General features: G+C 31.8%; 2 protein-coding genes across 2 annotated transcripts; both read left to right on the top strand.

Annotated features, from left to right (window-relative positions):
• Positions 1-2,764: 2,764 nt before the first annotated feature.
• On the top strand, positions 2,765-6,933 carry LOC115950948 (1-aminocyclopropane-1-carboxylate oxidase homolog 4-like). The gene is made up of 2 exons (XM_031068231.1): positions 2,765-3,762; positions 6,515-6,933. Exons 1-2 carry the CDS (start codon positions 2,902-2,904, stop codon positions 6,767-6,769), a joined length of 1,116 nt encoding a protein of 371 aa, XP_030924091.1. The 5' UTR covers positions 2,765-2,901; the 3' UTR covers positions 6,770-6,933.
• Positions 6,934-12,258: 5,325 nt separating this feature from the next.
• LOC115993796 (1-aminocyclopropane-1-carboxylate oxidase homolog 4-like) lies at positions 12,259-17,171 on the top strand. Its single transcript, XM_031117769.1, has 2 exons — positions 12,259-13,231; positions 16,755-17,171. Exons 1-2 carry the CDS (start codon positions 12,374-12,376, stop codon positions 17,007-17,009), a joined length of 1,113 nt encoding a protein of 370 aa, XP_030973629.1. The 5' UTR covers positions 12,259-12,373; the 3' UTR covers positions 17,010-17,171.
• Positions 17,172-18,335: the final 1,164 nt, after the last annotated feature.

The following is an 18,335-nucleotide window of genomic DNA, read 5'->3' as shown; positions in this document are numbered from 1 at the left end:
CTTTGCATCCACTGATGTGGATGCTCTTAGATCCCATTTTAATCTTAATCTACCTAGAGGTAGAGCCAGAGATTCAGCTTTGGAAAGGCCAAAGTATGGACATTTAAATAAATAAATAAATAAATAAATAAATATATATATATATATATATATAAGGGACTAAGATTTTAAAACCAAAATAATACATGAAAAATAAAAACTAACATGATTTGTGTCTACAATATATAAACAAAAAAAAAAAAAACAAAAAATCTATTCATGACTGAAAGTTCTCGTTCAATAGTTATGCTTTAAACATCATTGTCACATCGATGTCCCTTTTAATGAATAACATCATTACATACAATAGGCAAGCACTACGCTCACAAGCATTCAACAACTAATCAATAAATTTCAAAGTTGAAAATAATCTCTTTAATTATTTACCCAAAAAAAAAAAAAAAGAGCCAAAAACAATATCAAATGCACAAAAGTGACAGAACAGCACATGGCCATGGTGATGTGTTACAATGTTAGTCACAAGACTCACCACTATTATTTTTTTTATTAAAAAAAAAATAAAAAAATAAAAAAATAAAAAAAAACCTTTTAGCTTTTTCTTCATTTAGCATATTGTGGGCCTCGGCCTTGCCAATGGATTGCCATTTCTTCATTTTGTTGCTGATGCTGCCTTTTTTTCTTTTCTTTTTTTTCTTTTCTTCTTTTTCTTTTTCTTTTTCCTTTTTGTGGAACTCTTATGATGATTAATGGTCTGTTTGAATTGAGGGAGAGGGGGGAGTAGAGTAGAATTAGTGTGCGTTTGGATACCGTTTATTTTGCTGAAAACTGAAAACTTATTACTGAAAACACTGTAATAAAATATTTTTTATTGCTACAAATTACTGTTCACCCATTTTTAGCACTTGGTTGGTCTATGAACAGTGCCATGAACCAGCCAATAAAAACGCAAGGAAACGCAGCCTCTAGAAACAAACGCACCCTTAGTACAAAATTAACTTATTTTTAACTAACTTTACTCTACTCCCTCTCCCTTCCCCTCCATCTAAATAGGCTATAATAGTTGGTTAGGCTATATGATTCAAAACTAAAAGCATGGTTCAACATATTATAAGACTAACAACTAACAAAAGAACTCTCACTTCTGTTTGATAAGCAGAAAACAAATAGTTTATGGAAATTTTTAAAGGAGTTCAAGCACAAAGGGAAATGTCTATGAAAGAACAAGCAGAGATGACCAAAAATTATTTTCCTTAGGTGGCACAACACAAATGTTGTGTATATAGAATTAAAGGATGATTAGGTCTAGTCAAATACATTGAATCATGCACGTTGTTTTTCAACTTCTTGTATCTCGGATATAAAAAGTTTAAAAAATAAATAATACAATATATAAATATATATATATATATATATATAAACAACATGTTACATGTGGGGATGAGGTTTAACCTGTGATAGGTGAAGACTAGTTAATATATGGCAAGTTACCAGTGATTTTAATATTAGCACACTGCACACATCTAATATTATTTTTTTACTTATAACTAATAATTTATCACATTAATTAATGTCAATATATATATATATATATATATATTATAGAGAAATTATTGTGTACTCTTGGTAGGGTTGTCCATCCAATCCGAAGACCCGACCCACCCGAAGATTCCGATCGGATCCGACCCGAAAACCGGCCGACTCGATCAAGTCACCGGTTGACGACGGGTCATTTGTTCCAAAAACCGTCTCCGGCGGGTCGGTCTCGATTTTCCTCCCCAAAACCCGAAAAAACCCGATATGACTGATGTACTAAGATTTTTATCAAAAAATTTCCAGAATCTGGCGGAAGTTTCTAGAATCTGGCGATATTTTCCAGAATCCGGCAATATTTTCCAGATTTTCGGCCTCAAATTTCCAGATTCTGGCAACAAACTTTCATATTTCGGTGACTTATCAAGTAGATCTAGTGATATTTCGTCCAAATCTAGTGAAATCTCACTGGATCTAGCGAGATCTCACCAGATCCGGTTAGATCTCCATTGGATTTGGCATTTTTTCTTCTGAAATCAACTATTTTGGCTGAATTTTTCACCATGGACAGTTTCGACCGAACCGACCATGTTTCTGGCGCAAAACCGACCGCACCGATCCGACTCCCTTGCCGGTCGGCGACGGGTCAAGATTTTCTCAACCCGATTCTATCGGGTCGGTCTTGGATTGGGTACAAACCCGACCCGGACCGACCCGTGGACACTCCTAACTCTCGGAGTACTATAAATATATACTTCTCCCTCTCACATGAATAATGGATCTTACTAATTAAATTCATAGTGAGACTTACCATTTATGTGAAAGAAAAAACTACACATTTATGATACTTTAAAAATAACTAATAATTTCCTATATTATATACAACACCAAGCAATTATTAACTGCAATTATATATGAATCAAGAACGTTCTTTTTTCGACCCTTTTTTTTTTTCGTCGGATTAGATATAAAAATAATAATAATAATAATCCATACAAAAAGTTACATATATAAAACAACATGTGGACGGGATTTAACAAGTGGTAGGCAAAGACTAGTCAACATATTTATGGCAAGCTATCACCGACTTTCAATGAGGCAATTATTGTTTTTTACATACTATTGACAATCTGTCATGTTTTTCGCCCAAAAAAAAGACAATCTGTCATGTGAACGTCAACTTTTTAGTTATTATTTTTTTATGTATGTAACTGCACCTGGATTTCCACACCGCAGGGACAATAATAGTATTTTACTTTTATATACGGCGCCAAGCAAGTAAGTGCACTCCATAAAAATCATTTGTGTCCGTAGCCTTGCTCAAACACATTCATTCAACCACAACCAAACACAGACTTCATTGAGCATATCATGGCAGCTGCTGCTGATCATGCTACTCCCACCTATGACCGTATGAAAGAGGTTAAGGAATTCGACGAATCCAAGATTGGTGTCAAGGGCCTCGCTGAATCTGGCATCACCTCAATACCCCGTATGTTCATTCATTCACCTGAGGCTCTCTCTGACCTCAAAAAACCCAACTCTCAAACTTGTACCAAAAAAACCATCCCTTTAATCGATCTTTCCCACTTCAACTCCCCCACTGAACGACACCAACTTGTGGAACAAATGAGAGATGCCACTTCCACATGGGGCTTCTTCCAAGTTATCAATCATGGGATTCCCAAATCAGTCCTAGACGAAACCATAAACGCAATCAAAGCTTTCCATGACCAACCCCATGAGGTCAAGTCCAAACTCTATAACCGTGAAAAGGAGAGGCAAGGGGTTATGTACTCGAGCAACAATGACTTGTACCGAGCCAAAGCTGCTAGCTGGCATGACTCTCTCACGATTTGGATGGCCCCAGAGACAAGGCGTGCAAAGGAGGAGGATATTCCTGAGGTTTGTAGGAAACAGATAGTTGCGTGGGAATCGCATTCAACAAAGGTGGCTGAGGCTTTGTTGGAGTTACTGTCTGAAGGGTTGGGTGTGGAGGCAGAGAGGTTTAAGGATTTGGGGTTTTTGGAGGGCAAGTTGGTTGTGGGACACTGCTATCCTTACTGTCCACAGCCGGACCTGACCGTGGGAATCACATCTCACACAGATTCAGGGCTGACTGTGTTGTTGCAGAACCAGGTGGGAGGGTTGCAAGTCAAGCATGGCGACGAGTGGGTTGATGTGGAGCCCATCCCTGGAGCATTGACTGTCAACATTGGCGACTTCATACAGGTACAATACACATGTTTTCTTATAGAAAAAACACCAAAAACAAAATTCAAAACAATTCACTTGTTTGGTTTGAAGTTACTCAAACTCAGTTTTCATAACTCAGTTTTTATAATTCAAAACTCTATGCCATATCTCAAATTCTATTCTTTATTTCTTTTTATCTTAACACATTTCCATTTGGCTAAAATATTTGGCTTCGGTTTTCAGCTTAAAAACTCATCTTTAACTCAAAATGATGGAGCCCACACATCTCCTTAGTTCAGAACGGTCATTCCTTACCCACAAACAATCTCTCTCCAATTGAGAGTTGAGACAACCCTCTAGGAACTAAAAAGGCTAAACGAAGAGGCCAGTAGCCAACTTAAAGCTTCCCCGCCTCCTACCACCAACAGCAACCCACAAATCCACTAATCAAAACCCTCAAAAATCTAACCTACCACCGTTGTTTTCCATCCACCACCTCACAAATCACAAAAAATCAAACCCATCCACCATAGCAGATCCACTCACACCACCAACACCTTCAACACCACAACAAATTACCTCATAAAACCCACAAACTCTAAATAAAGAAAGAAATAAAACCCACAGACGCAGATCACAACCCTAATTGGAGTGCTAAGGAAAAAAGAAGAGTGTTGGCACCCGATTTTTTATGTGGACTCCACGTTGAGTTTGGTCCCACATGTTTGCCAAAATTTACCAGAATTCCACATAATGAACTTATAAAGCATTAGCATATGAGGATGAAAAAAAAAAAAAAAAAACCTATTTTACATCTTCAAATACTATTTTATTTATTTTACTAACTCATTTTACAACTCACTTTACATTTCAAATTTTATTTTTACATACAATCCAATAAAATGATATAAACTACTTAATAAAATAATAAAAAGTTTTCTTATCTCTCTCTTTCCTCTCATTATCTTTTTCTCTTCATACAACTACAAGATTAATTTTTTTTTTCTTTACAACTTATGAATAGTAAGGTTGTATATATGCAACCTTACTATTCATAGGTTGCAAATTTTTTTAGGTATATAAATTCGGATGGAGTGGGTTTTTGTTCTCTTGGGTTGTAAAATAACAACTGGGAGTGTTTACACCCCCAATGCTAGTGCTCATTTATGATTCAAAAATATCAAAAACTTGTTTTCAATTTTTATCACCCATACTTAATTTTTTGAGTTTTGAGTGATGAAAATTGAGTTATGGAAACAAAACCAAATAAACTGAATTGTAGTGGGGTTCACGAATTTTGAAAATTGAGTGATAGAAACTGGGTCTGTTTGGTAACGTTGTTTGAACAACAGTTTTCATTGTTTAAACAACATAACACGTATTTCCACAACACTTTTTCACTCACATGTATTTCTACAATACTTAAACAACGTTACTAGAACAACATTACCAAACAACCCCTAAATTTTGAGTGATGATTTTGCTTAAACCAAACACCCCTTGAATTTCTAGACACAATATTTTTCACAATTTGGTACTTAATAAATTTATGTTAAATGAATAGAAATATTTTATACCGCTTATAGTATTTCACTTTATAATCCACGATTGATGCCACTTCAATCCTATTAAACCTTATAAATAGATATGAAAAGAATTATCAAATTTATATATATATATATATATATATATATAACTCTTGGCTTTAGTTTGTGAAAAATATTATCCCGATATAATTCAAAAGAAAAAAAAAATAATGACACACTCTTTCTCCTAATTTTCTCACAACTCATGTGACATATGTATAATTTAAATAAATAAAAAATGTTTTACATATCTCGATAAGGACAAAATTAACAAGACTAAAATTTGGCTACAACTCCACCAAATTAAAACGACTACCATAAAAATATATTGAGTAGAGTTGCAACCAAACTTTATTTGAATGATAAATGAATAATGTGAGAAAAATTATTTCAAAAAAAGTGTCACTATTGATTTTATATTAGTAAATTGATGTTTAAGTGAATGGCGTTTTGGTTTAATGGCTCTCATCCTTATTTGGTGGCTAATAATTGCCAATCCACCAACTAACAGATTATTGTTGTTATTATTGTAAAACTAATGAAGAGCATAAAAAACCAAAGTCAACTTGAAGTTTCTCTCTCTCTCTCTCTCTCTCTCTGTGTATAAACTTGGGTTTATACCAAAATGGGGTACTAGACTATGTTTTATAAATGACTTAATAATAATAGTACTAATAATAATAATAATAATAAGAATCTCGTGTCACTTAACTATCGTAAGTTGTAACAATCATTTAAAAGAAATAATGCTCCTATAATTTATGCTTGTGCTTATTGTATTTAAAGAGAGATTTTGATTTTAAATTTTAGTCTAAATTATTTGAATAATGTTTGAAATGATAATTGTTTTTTCTACTGATGAAATTGATTGATGGATTTGAAATAAGTGTAAGATATTATTTCAAATCCATGAAATCGCAAATAATTGTATTTATGCCAAATATCTAAAGTTTCAATAATCTTTTGCTATTCAATTTATAATAGGAAATCGTTATTTCTCAACAAAAAAAAAAAAAAATTCCATCAGTTTCCTTAATTTAAAATCCTCAAATTCAAATATCACTTAGAAGGTTGTGTATGTTATGTAATAAAAACACTTGCATCACTTGGTTTTTGTTGTATCGAGTTTTTTGCAAACACGTTAAAAAATTTTCATGGTTCTCACTAATTTTGCAATTTTTTATATAATTATCTTTTAACAGATAATCTCTAATGATAATTACGTAAGTGTGGAGCATCGTGTTTTGGCTAAGACATCTAAAGAGCCTCGTATATCAGTCGTGGCATTTTTCAACGTGGGAACTCAAGCTGATTCTGATTACTTTGGACCACTACCAGAATTATTGTCACCTGATAAACCAGCTCTTTACCGCAAATTCACAGTGCCAGAATTCAATGAAAGTTTTTTCAGCAAGGGATTGGACAGCAAGTCTTTCATACAGAAAGTTAGACTGTGAAATAAGAATTCTTAGAGGACTGGTAAAAGTCCATATATATAATATATGTTGCATATTTATGTACCTCTGTGAATGGGATGGAGCCACCCATTCCTTGCTCAAGAATGTACTTTGCTTGAGGCATAATAAATAAGGCAAGTTCAAGTGCCCTGCTTAAAGCTAAATTGTTTTCTATATAATTTATGCTAAATAAATTTTTAGCATATAATTTGTTTCACAATTTTTTGTTTTATTTTTTTTTTTTTTTCTTATCTTTTTTCTCAAACCAAATTTTCAACCTGAGTCGTTCCTCTTCAAAATAAGAAAACTACTAGGATCCACAATAACTATCCAATTAACTAGAAGCACCCAAAATTATAATGGGTTCCAAAGTGGACCATTTACCCCACTTCTTTCTTTTCCCCTATTTTCTGCTTTAGAATCTCTAGATGGGCTTTTAGCTGAAAACTGCAACTCACTTTATGAAGAAAATTATTCATAGTTAGAAGATAAAAGAAATTTAAGAAATCATCAATTAGAAGTGGAACAGCCAAATGTCAGTTTCATTTTGTCTAAAGAAAAGTACCCATTGGGATATTGTCATATAAATTTAATTTTTTCAACATTTTCACCTGCATTACAACTTTTTTTTTTTTTTTTGAGGGGGACCTGCATTAGAATTTCATCACACTAATGGAACAAAGGCATACGAAAAGCTCACTAAAAAATTAATATACAGCATTAAGGTCAAGAAATAACGGTTACACCTGGTGTAACTCTTGTAAAATTGCACCTTTTTTACTCTCTCTCTCTCTCTCTCTCTCCTCTTATTTATTGCTTTCTAGTTTCCACTAGATAATATTTTATTCAACACAACCTAACAAAACAAATACAAATACAAAAAAAAAAAAAAAAAAACAAAAAACAAAACTTCAAATTTGAGCCTATCATACACTAAATTAACAAGCAAACCTCCCTTTTTGTCACCAAGCAATTGAAATTTTGAAAGGTAGACCTTCTGTCTGGACTTGCTGCTTCATGCAGTCTAACCAAAAAAAAAAAAAAAATTCATATATCACACTTGATATAATAATTGTGTAGGTTTGTTAAAAATTTTAATTATATATAAATATTTTTTTTCTTTATATGTATCTATTAAAGCGATGATATTGTAGAATGCAATTTTAAAAAATTGATATTTTGTTTAGTGTATGATAGGCTCATTAGTTTTGGTTTTTTATTTTTTAAAGGAGCAATTGCAAGTTTTTTTGGATGGAACTTTTCTTTTTGTTTTGTTTACTAGTGTTTGGCAGCCATGACCCACCGGGGTGGCCCCTGTGTTCAGACCCAATTTTTTCTTTGTTTTTTGTTTACAAAAATATATACTTCTATCTTCACCGTTAAATATATATATATATATATATATATATAAATAAAAATAACAAGTGACTTGTATTTGGTAGTAATTGTGAAATCAGATAAAATGAGATTTTTTGGTTAAGTTGTGTTAAACAAAATATTATCTTTTGGAAAGCAATAAATAAGGAGAGAGAAAGAAAGAGAAAGAATGTTAGTATTAATTAGATAATAAAGTAGAAGAAATAATATTTAATGATATTTTTTTAACTGTTAGTCCTTTTAGAACTCATTGGTTATCTCTCAACTCACATCCCATCCAAAGTTTTTTTTTTTTTTTTTTTTCCTTCTATCTCTTTTCTTTTCTAAGGTCATCTTAAGAAAATTATTGTAGTGCTCAGTTGTGTAGGTAAGATATGTCTTTTACTTAGTCAAAAGAACAAATTTTGCAATGATGGTAACCTTAGCCACCACAATTTTTTTTTTTTTTTTATAAGCTTGATTGTTTTGTGATAGGTGTTAAATCACTCTCCCTTAGGTCTCACTTTCACCTAAATCTATCACCTACGAGACATTTATTAAGTGCCAATAAAAATAAATCATGTCAACAATTATGAATAATGTTCTGTACTTAGAATTATGGACATGCGTTTCTAATTAGCACAAAATTACTCTTACTTAGATCCCACTTTAATATGAGTCCACCTAGAGATAGAGCCAGAAATTCAGCTTTGGGAAGGCCAAAGTATGGACTTAAAAAAAAAAAAAAATACTCTCTCCATCCCACTTTTTTTGTCCTCTATTCCATTTTAAGATGTCCCAAAATATTGTCTTGTTTCTAAAAATAAAAGTCATTAATTTACTAATGTTCTTATTATACCCCTATTAATTTACTAATTCAATTTTTTGATAAATTTTTTTAAGGGTAGTTTTGAAAACTTATACATTTTTAAAAGGTAGATAAGATAATAAATGATGTTCCCTTAAAAAGTTTGATTTTTCAAACATGACAAAAAAAAGTGGAACGAAGGAAGTATATAACCTCAAATTTTTTTTTTAAAGGGGACTAAGATTTTAAAACCAAAATAATACATGAAAAATAAAAAAAATAACATGATTTTAGTGTCCACAATATATTTAAAAAAAAAAAAATCTATTCATGATTGAAAGTTGATTCCCGTTCAACAGTTATAATTTAAACATTATAAAGTCAGCAGAAGTATAATAACTCTATAAATAAGTTGATAGGTTGTTGATCTTCTCCTCGTTACCAACCATTTGTTACAATTCAAGGAAAATTTTGATAAATAAAAAACATATATTTTCTTTGGGTTTATTATCATCCCCATCAAAATTTTGAGGAAAAAGAATTAAAATGAAATTTGATGAAAAAAAGTCAACACACAAATGAAAATTAAAAAAACAAACAATTACCTTAAAACATAAATAAAAGAGTTGCATCGCTTGAATATCATTAGCTTCTTATTTCTTGGTTTGTTCTTAATCTATCCTAATTAGAAAATTATATTTTGTTTACTAAAAATATTTTAGCTAACTGAAACTCTAAAAATCTTTTTTTTTTAAATAATTTTTTTTTTTATTTTATGGGAGGGGGGCCTCACATCACGGAATAGGGAATCATTTTATTTAATATTTTATGATCTATTTGGGTCAATTGAATTGTTGAGATTTATGTATGTTTTTAACTTTTAAGACCAAATTATAAATATTTATTTAAAACAATTTATTTTGAGATATTATATACAAAGATGAAATTGAGGATTGAAAGTGCAGTGCTTTCTGAGTTAGAGAGTGAAGTTACAAAGGGGCAACAGTAAACAACACGACTTACACGACATCGTTTCTCACGTTGTCTATTTCTTAAATTTTAAATATTTGTGTTTACAGTACAGGGGTCAATGTGTCATGTTCTATTAGTGACAATTCACTAAAATATAATAAAATTCAAATTAAATTGAAGATTAGAACAAAATGAATTAAATTGTAGATACATAATATAATAACTAGAACAAAAGCAATTTGGCGGAGGTGCGGCACTAGATCTTTTTAAAGAAATTCAAGTTCTGTGATAGGAAATTTTCATAAACCGGTGTGGCAAAATTTCTATTTGACTTTTTTCCTTGAGGATACAACAGCCCAACTAAATCGTTGTGCAGCTGAAGCTAATTCTAAACTAATATTTAAGCCCAAAGCTCAACAAAAAGGAAAAAAAAAGAAATCTTTCTTTGTCCAACCATTCTCAAAATATGTATTATCATAAATCACTTCTTATTGACATAGATATTGTTATGTATATAGACATATGTAGAGGAATGGTGCAATACAATAACTCTCCATTATTTTTTGGAACTCCTACACTTTTTCAATTAACAACAAAAAATCAATATAAATAAATAGCATAAGAATAAATATTTCATTTTATTTGTTAATTAACATTAAAATGCACCAATATGTTCTAATTGGTGTTTTGTTTCCTTAGTGTGGTTAGTTAAGCCATGTTTTTCATTCCTTTGTTTTCGTTTCACTCGACTGGCTCTGCTCCTTGTATATATAACTAGAGTTGAACTTTTCCCATTCATTCAATGAGAATTTTTATTTGATCAATGATATAGTCACAACAATTTTCACAACATATTTCATACTTGTTGAGTTAGTAGGTTATTTTTTATTCTCATATGGTTCCATCATTAAAACTATTTTATTAATCAAGAAAGGCTATAGACACAAAATTTTCACACCCGGCCCGTTGAAATAGCATATTGTTACTTATAAATAAAAAAATAATGTCAGTAGTGGGTTCAAATGAAAACCAATAAAAGATAGCCTACTCAACTATTGTGAAATTCTGTGTATATAGCATTGCTCTTATTATCCATTATTAACAACTTGTCATCTTAGACAATTGTGAATTTTTTTTTTTTATTATCAATTTTGGTGTATCTTTAAACTTATTAATATTATTTCTCTTATGACATGAGATGGAAAACAAATAAACATAGGGTGTTGCTCGGCCCCTAACATAGCTACACTTCACAATCTACCACTGACAATACTTTTATTATATTTCAATAACAATAAATCATATCAATAACGTTGTTAATGTTGTGTATAAAAAAATTAAAGAATGATTAAGGCTAGTCAAATAAATCATACATATATATATATATGGCAAGTTACCAGTGATTTTTATATTAAGCTCAGATCTAACATTACTTTTTTTTTTTTTACCAATAACAAATAATTAATCTATCACATTAATTAATGTCAAATATATCATATACGACACCAAGCAATTATTAAGTGCAATTAAGTTGGGCTTTGTGGTTGTGTCAAGTGACTACTTTCATTTATTAGTAAATTAATTTTGTATTATTTGTTAGGATAAATGTCCTCAAATTAAGGGATAATATTGAACATTTATTTAATTTAAATAAAACTTTATCATTTAAATTATATTCAAACTGAAAGTCTATTATAAAAATTATAAACTTAAATCCCAAACAACAACTCATGCATGTTTGCTTTCTTCTTCTGTTTTTTTTTTACTGAAAAAGGTAGTGCACGTTTTCTTTCTAAAAAAAGAAAAAACCAACGCTTTGACTTCTACTTCAACTAGAAGTCTATTATCAATATTTTAAGAATAATTAATTAGTAAATTAATTTTATATTATTTGTTATAATATATTTCTTCAAATTAAAGTTCAAACTCTAAACAATTAGAACTTAATTAAAGCAATTGTTTTGATTAAAATTATTTACTTATTTTATAATTTATTAATACTATTTATTTAATAATTTTGTTTTAATTATTTTTATAAAAATTAACTTACATATGAATCTTCATCAAATCATACATTGCCTAGCAGGAATAATAATAATAGTGTGTGTGTATATATATATATATATATATAAGACGTGTTCCGTGTGGACTAGTTACATGTGAATGAGGTTTAACATGTGGTATTCTCTCCAAAAAAAAAAAAAAAAGGTTTAAGAGGTAGGTGAAGACTTGACTGGCAAGTTGTGATTTTTATATTAAGATCAGATCTTAAGTTCTAACGTTACTTCTCTACCAATACCTAACTAATAATCTACTACATTAATTAATGTCAAAAGTCAAATATATCATATACCACCAAGCAATTATTAAGTGCACGTTACTCCATAAAAATCTGCATCTGTAGCCTTGCTCAAACACACTCATTCAACCGCACAACCAGGATCACAAACACCTTCATCGAGCAAAACATGGCAGCTGCTGATCATGCTACTCCCACCTATGACCGTATGAAAGAGGTTAAGGACTTCGACGAATCCAGGATCGGTGTCAAAGGTCTCGCTGAATCTGGCATCACCTCTATACCCCGTATGTTCATTCACCCACCTGAGACTCTCTCTGACATCAAAAAACCCAACTCTCGAACATGCACCCAAAAAAGCATCCCAATCATAGACCTTTCCCACTTCAACTCCCCCACTAAAAGACACCAACTTGTGGAACAAATCAGAGATGCCACTTCCACATGGGGCTTCTTCCAAGTCATCAATCATGGGATACCCAAACCAGTCCTAGATGAAACCATAAACGCAATCAAAGCTTTCCACGACCAACCACATGAGGTCAAGTCTAAACTCTATAACCGTGACAACGACAAGCATGGGGTTATGTACTCGAGCAACTACGACTTGTACAGAGCCAAAGCTGCCAGCTGGCATGACTTTCTCACTGTTTGGATGGCCCCCGAGGCAACGCGTGCGAAGGAGGAGGATATTCCAGAGGTTTGTAGGAAAGAGATAGTTGCATGGGAATCGCATTCAACAAAGGTGGCTGAGGCTTTGTTGGAGTTACTGTCTGAAGGGTTGGGTGTGGAGGCTGAGAGGTTTAAGGATTTGGGGTTTTTGAAGGGTAAGTTGGCTGTGGGACACTGCTATCCGTATTGTCCACAGCCGGATCTGACGGTGGGGATCACATCTCACACAGATTCAGGGCTGACTGTGTTGTTGCAGAACCAGGTGGGAGGGTTGCAAGTCAAGCATGGCGATGAGTGGGTGGATGTGGAGCCCATCCCTGGAGCATTGATTGTCAACATTGGCGACCTCATTCAGGTATAAACTTTCTTCTTTTAAAAATAAAAAATAAAAATCAGTAAGTTCCTCTACACAATATTGACCATCCTGAAAAAAACCTTTAGAAGAAATTTGGTCGGCTTATTCTTCAGTCCTTCACCTTCATCTTCTTGCTCAGTTCCTGTAGTTTGTATTCTTCAGTTCTTTCTTATCTTTCTTTCTTCTTCTTTTTTTTCTTCTCTCTCTCTCTCTCTCTCTCTCCCTCTCCTGCTATTGTCGGGCCCTCCCCCACGTGAATGAAGTTATTATAGAGATTGAAATTTCAATAAAGATGGTAGAGTACTACCATCTAGAGAATAAAGCGACGTAACAAGATATTTAGGCGCTGTTCGGGTGAAAAAAAATCACTCATCCTCTCTCATTTAATTATTATCATTCATCACTCAAATATCATCATTTATTACTTAAAATATCTCAATTTCTTAAGGTGACATATTTAACACTTATTTTTAACTTATGATAACTTAAAAAAATTTACTTTTTATGAACCCAACGACTTGACACAGCTTTTTTTTTTTTTTTCTTCCTTCCTTCAACCCTAATACCCAAACTCACTGAACCCCGAGCTTAAAGTTTCAGGGTTTTGAACTTTTTGCGCGCCTGGGGCTTCTCTAGTAACCATCATAAGGGGTGGCCAATGAAGCAATATACAACCTTTATTATCAAATTGAAGTTGTTCTCCGTCAATATCTAGAAGAGGGTTCTTCCTATAGTTGAAGCGTACATAGCCAAACACCGGTGAGTCAAAATTATGTTTGGTATTCTCTGTAAAAGACTACAATTTTTAGTAGTACCTAGTAGGCGTATTGCTATGCCGAGCACAATTTCCCATCTGGGTTTTCCTCAAATTCCCTTATTTGTTGTCAATTATTTCTCATCAGGTCTCATAGATGATAAAAAAAAAAAAACCGAACCCAGAGCTTCTTATTATTATTATTTTTTTCCTTCAACCCCCAATACCCAAACTCACCGAACCTAAATTGCTCTCAAGCACTGTTCATCGCCTCCCTCTTCATCCATTCACCGAACCCAGATTGCTCTCATCACCTCCTCCCTCCTTAGTCTTCGATACCATGCTTCGCCCTCCTTTATTTTGTTATTGTGACTCTATAAATCTCTCCGGTTTGAGTTAGTTTGAGCTAGGCATTTTGTGAGTACATCGGTGATGAGTTGTGCAAATGCTGATAGTAGAGTACTACTAGATAGTAAATTAGAGAATAAAGCGACGTAAGAGCACAGTAGTGAAGCTAAAAATTTAGCTATTTGGCACCACAAAAAATTACTTTATTTATTTTACCTACACACATGCTGCAAAAGTGGATCTATTTTAGCTTTCAACATAATAAAATAATATAAACATCACAATAAAATAATATATTCACTATAATAAAATAATATATCCTACTACCCAAAAAACATCCACAACACCAACCATAACCACCTCTACCATTAGCCACACCCACAACCACCACCACCACCACCACCAATCCATAGTAGCAAAAAAAAAAAAAAACACCAACCCAAATCTCCAATCCTTTTCCTTAACTCAGACCAAACAAAATCACTAATCACAAACAAAATAAAAAATCACTAATCACAGAGCTAAGCTTCGGTGAGGAGGACAATATCGGCGTCGGTCTGAACGATGGAAGAGAAGTGGGTCTGATCGGCGGCTTGGGACTGCTGGTGGGTCAATGACGTCGAGCTTCGGTGGCAGCGACATTGAGGATGAGTCGGGTTGACAACGGTGAAAGAGTGAGCTTGAGAGAGTGACATTGAGAGAGTGACGTTGAGAGAGTGAGCTTGCGGAGAGAGTTTTGAGAGAGAGCTTCAGATAGATGAGAGTGACTAAAGAGAGAGACACGGTGAGAACAAAAGAATTATTTTAATCCCGGGTTAATAAATTTTTGTTTTTTTAGCTCCAAGCTACAGTGCACAGTCATAGATAGATGTGCACTGTAGCAATGAAGCTAAAAAATATAGATATAGCTCCACTGCTGTATGGGTGTTTTTTGTGTTTTGGTGGAGCTAAAATAGTTATATAGGTATTTAGCTCCACTACTGCAAATGCTCTAAGTTATTTATTCTTTCTATGGGACTATAATCATTTTTTAAAACATCTTATATCAAATTATTTATTTTAAATACATTTTTTAAATATTAATTTTTTATCAATTTTTTATTATTCTCCCAATTCATATATCTTTTTTTCTTATTTTTTTATTTTTTTTTAAATTTCTTTATCAATTTACATAACGATAGTAACAATGTAGTTTTTTTTAATACAATTTTGGCTAATCTGTTGTAGGTGAATTTTGGGGTTAAATGTACAAAAATAACTTTTTATACTATTTTGCATTAACCTATGTGAGTCCTCTTAGTATGTTTACTATTAATTTATTGTCTAATAGTCTCTTGAGTGGGGCATGTGCGGGAGTATGGCAGTAATTAGTAAAGAAAAAAATTAGACTATTAAAGTCATTGGGGTGAGGGAGTATAGCGTATTTACAACTTTTACAAATTGAATTGTTGATAGAGTAACACTAGTTACACCAAAAAAAAATATTTAAGTATTAAGAAAAATTCATAATAATATGTATACAATACAAAAATAATGCTTAGTTATGTATATTGAAGATATTTAACTTATAGCATTGGTAATGAAACTATCAGGTAATGAATTCAAAATATGAAAACTCGAATAATGAAATTATAAAATTTTATGTATTTGTATGCATATTTTGTAAGTCAATATATTCAAGTTTTTTTTTTTTATTAAATTTTGTAGGATTTAAGTTTCTTATAGTAACCATCCTAAAAAAAATTTCTTGGAGCCGCCACTATGCATTAAAAATTGTTATTGGGACTTAATAAAATAGTGTAAGTAGTATCACAATAAATCACATCACAAGATGTATTGTAAGTTATAGAAAGAAATGTGGATATTTTTTAAATAATTAATGTGTTTTAAATCCTAATTATTTTAATAAAAGAGAGGATATTATTCTATTGAGTTACACGGCTCTTCAAAAACATTAAAAAAAATTAATAAATAATTACAAAAATTTTTTAATGTTTTTTTATTTAATTTCTCACAAATAATGAGGTAACACATGTATATTTTTTAAAAATTAACATAATTATTATATTAAGTAAATGTTTTGAGAAATTAAAATTGTTTCTAACAAACTGTCACTATCGATTATATGTTAGTAAATTGATGTTCAAAAGCTTTGGCTTATTTGTGCTCTCCACCTTTGGTAGCCAACTGTCATTGTCATTTCTTCCAGTTATGTTCAATTTATAATGAGAAATTTTTCTTCAACTCCCTTAATTTAAAATCCTCAACTTCAAACGTCATTTGTAAGGTTTTGTGTATGTTATGCATTAAAAACACTTGCATCACCTGATTTTTGCCATTTCATGTTCTCAACATGGATGTTAAAAATATTTGTCATCTTTCTCTTTAATTTTGTAATTTTTTGTTTATATTTTCTAACAGATAATCTCTAACGATAATTACATAAGCGTGGAGCATCGTGTTTTGGCTAAGGCATCTAAAGAGCCTCGTATCTCAGTCCTAACATCTTTCAACGTGGGCACTATAGCTGATTCTGATTACTTCAGACCACTGCCAGAATTATTATCACCTAATAAACCAGCTCTTTACCACAAATTCACGGTGCCGGAATTTCATGAAAATTTTTACAGCAAGGGTTTGGATAGCAAATCTTTCATACAGAAAGTTAGACTGTGAAATGAGAATACTAAGAGGACTAATAAAGTCTATATGATATATGTTGCGTATTTATGTTCCTATGTGAATTGAATGGAGTGACCTATTCCCTGCTATCAAATGCACTTTGCTTGAGGCATAATAAATGAGGGAAACTCATGTACTTTGCTTAAAGCTAAACTATTTTCTCATGATGAAAATAATTCATGCAAAATAAGCTTTTAGTAAAAATATTATTTTAGTCCCTACATTTTTGCCCCAATTAATTTGGTTCTTGTTATTTTCAACTTGCAATTGATTTAGTCTCTACCGTTAACTCACTAATGGTAAAAGAGTTTGGGTTACAAGATTAGCAATGTATTGTCACTATAATTTTATATTAGTAAACTAATGTTTAAGTCAATGGCGTTTTGGCTTAATTGCTGTCAATCTGTCATCCTTTGGTGGCTAATGGTTGTGAATCAATCACCTAACAAAATAATAATAATAAGGTTAAAATGCAAAACTGATCCTCTAAATTTCACATTTTATCATTTCAGTCCTCTAAGTTTTAAGTTTTGTTAATTCAATATTCCGTTAATCTTCTGTTAAGTGCTAACATTTACTAACTAATTTTTTTTTAATTTCTTAATTTTAAAAAAAAAAAAACTGAAAAATGTTAATTAAAAAAAAAAAAGTCCTCACTTGAAACATAGAGATATATAGTTATATACTATTACTAAAAGAACGATAAAGAGATATATACTATCACTTTTATTCTTTTAAATTAAATAAGTGATTTTTTTTTTTTTGGTCTTCTTGCCAAGCCAAAAGTGTCCGTGCTCACCTCTGTGCCACTTCACTTGTTTTGATTTTTGAGTTTGCATATCAAATCCCACTCTATCAAGTTCTAACAAAACCCATCTTGGTGCATCGGTAAGCCAGAGTGAATGCTGACTAACCTTATGTTTGAAATTAGGACTCTTTGTTTTCACCTGTAAAGAAAACAAGAAAGTCATATATTTCAACAAAAAAATCAATCGGATAACACAATCACATGAAGAGAGGGGTCCACACTGATCCACTGCGCTTACTATCACGGTTATCCCACCATTGTTTTAGATCATCAAGAAGCTCTCTCCAAGAATTAATTTTAGAGTCCTCTCTCTCTCTCTCTCAAATTTTCAATTAATCAAGTTAGGATATCGGTGGGCATGGGGATAGTTTTTGACTTTTAGTGGGTAGGGAAATGACGCTGTTCCTAAGCCTTAGTTTCTTTTTCTTTTCTTTTTTTTTTCTTTTTTTTTGTAATTAACATTTTTCATTTTTTTAAATTAAGAAATTAAAATAATAAATAAATAAATAAAT

This window comes from Quercus lobata, chromosome 6 (genome assembly GCF_001633185.2).
Source record: "Quercus lobata isolate SW786 chromosome 6, ValleyOak3.0 Primary Assembly, whole genome shotgun sequence".
Lineage (NCBI taxonomy): Eukaryota > Viridiplantae > Streptophyta > Magnoliopsida > Fagales > Fagaceae > Quercus > Quercus lobata.
This window is presented reverse-complemented; position numbering and strand designations above follow the sequence as displayed.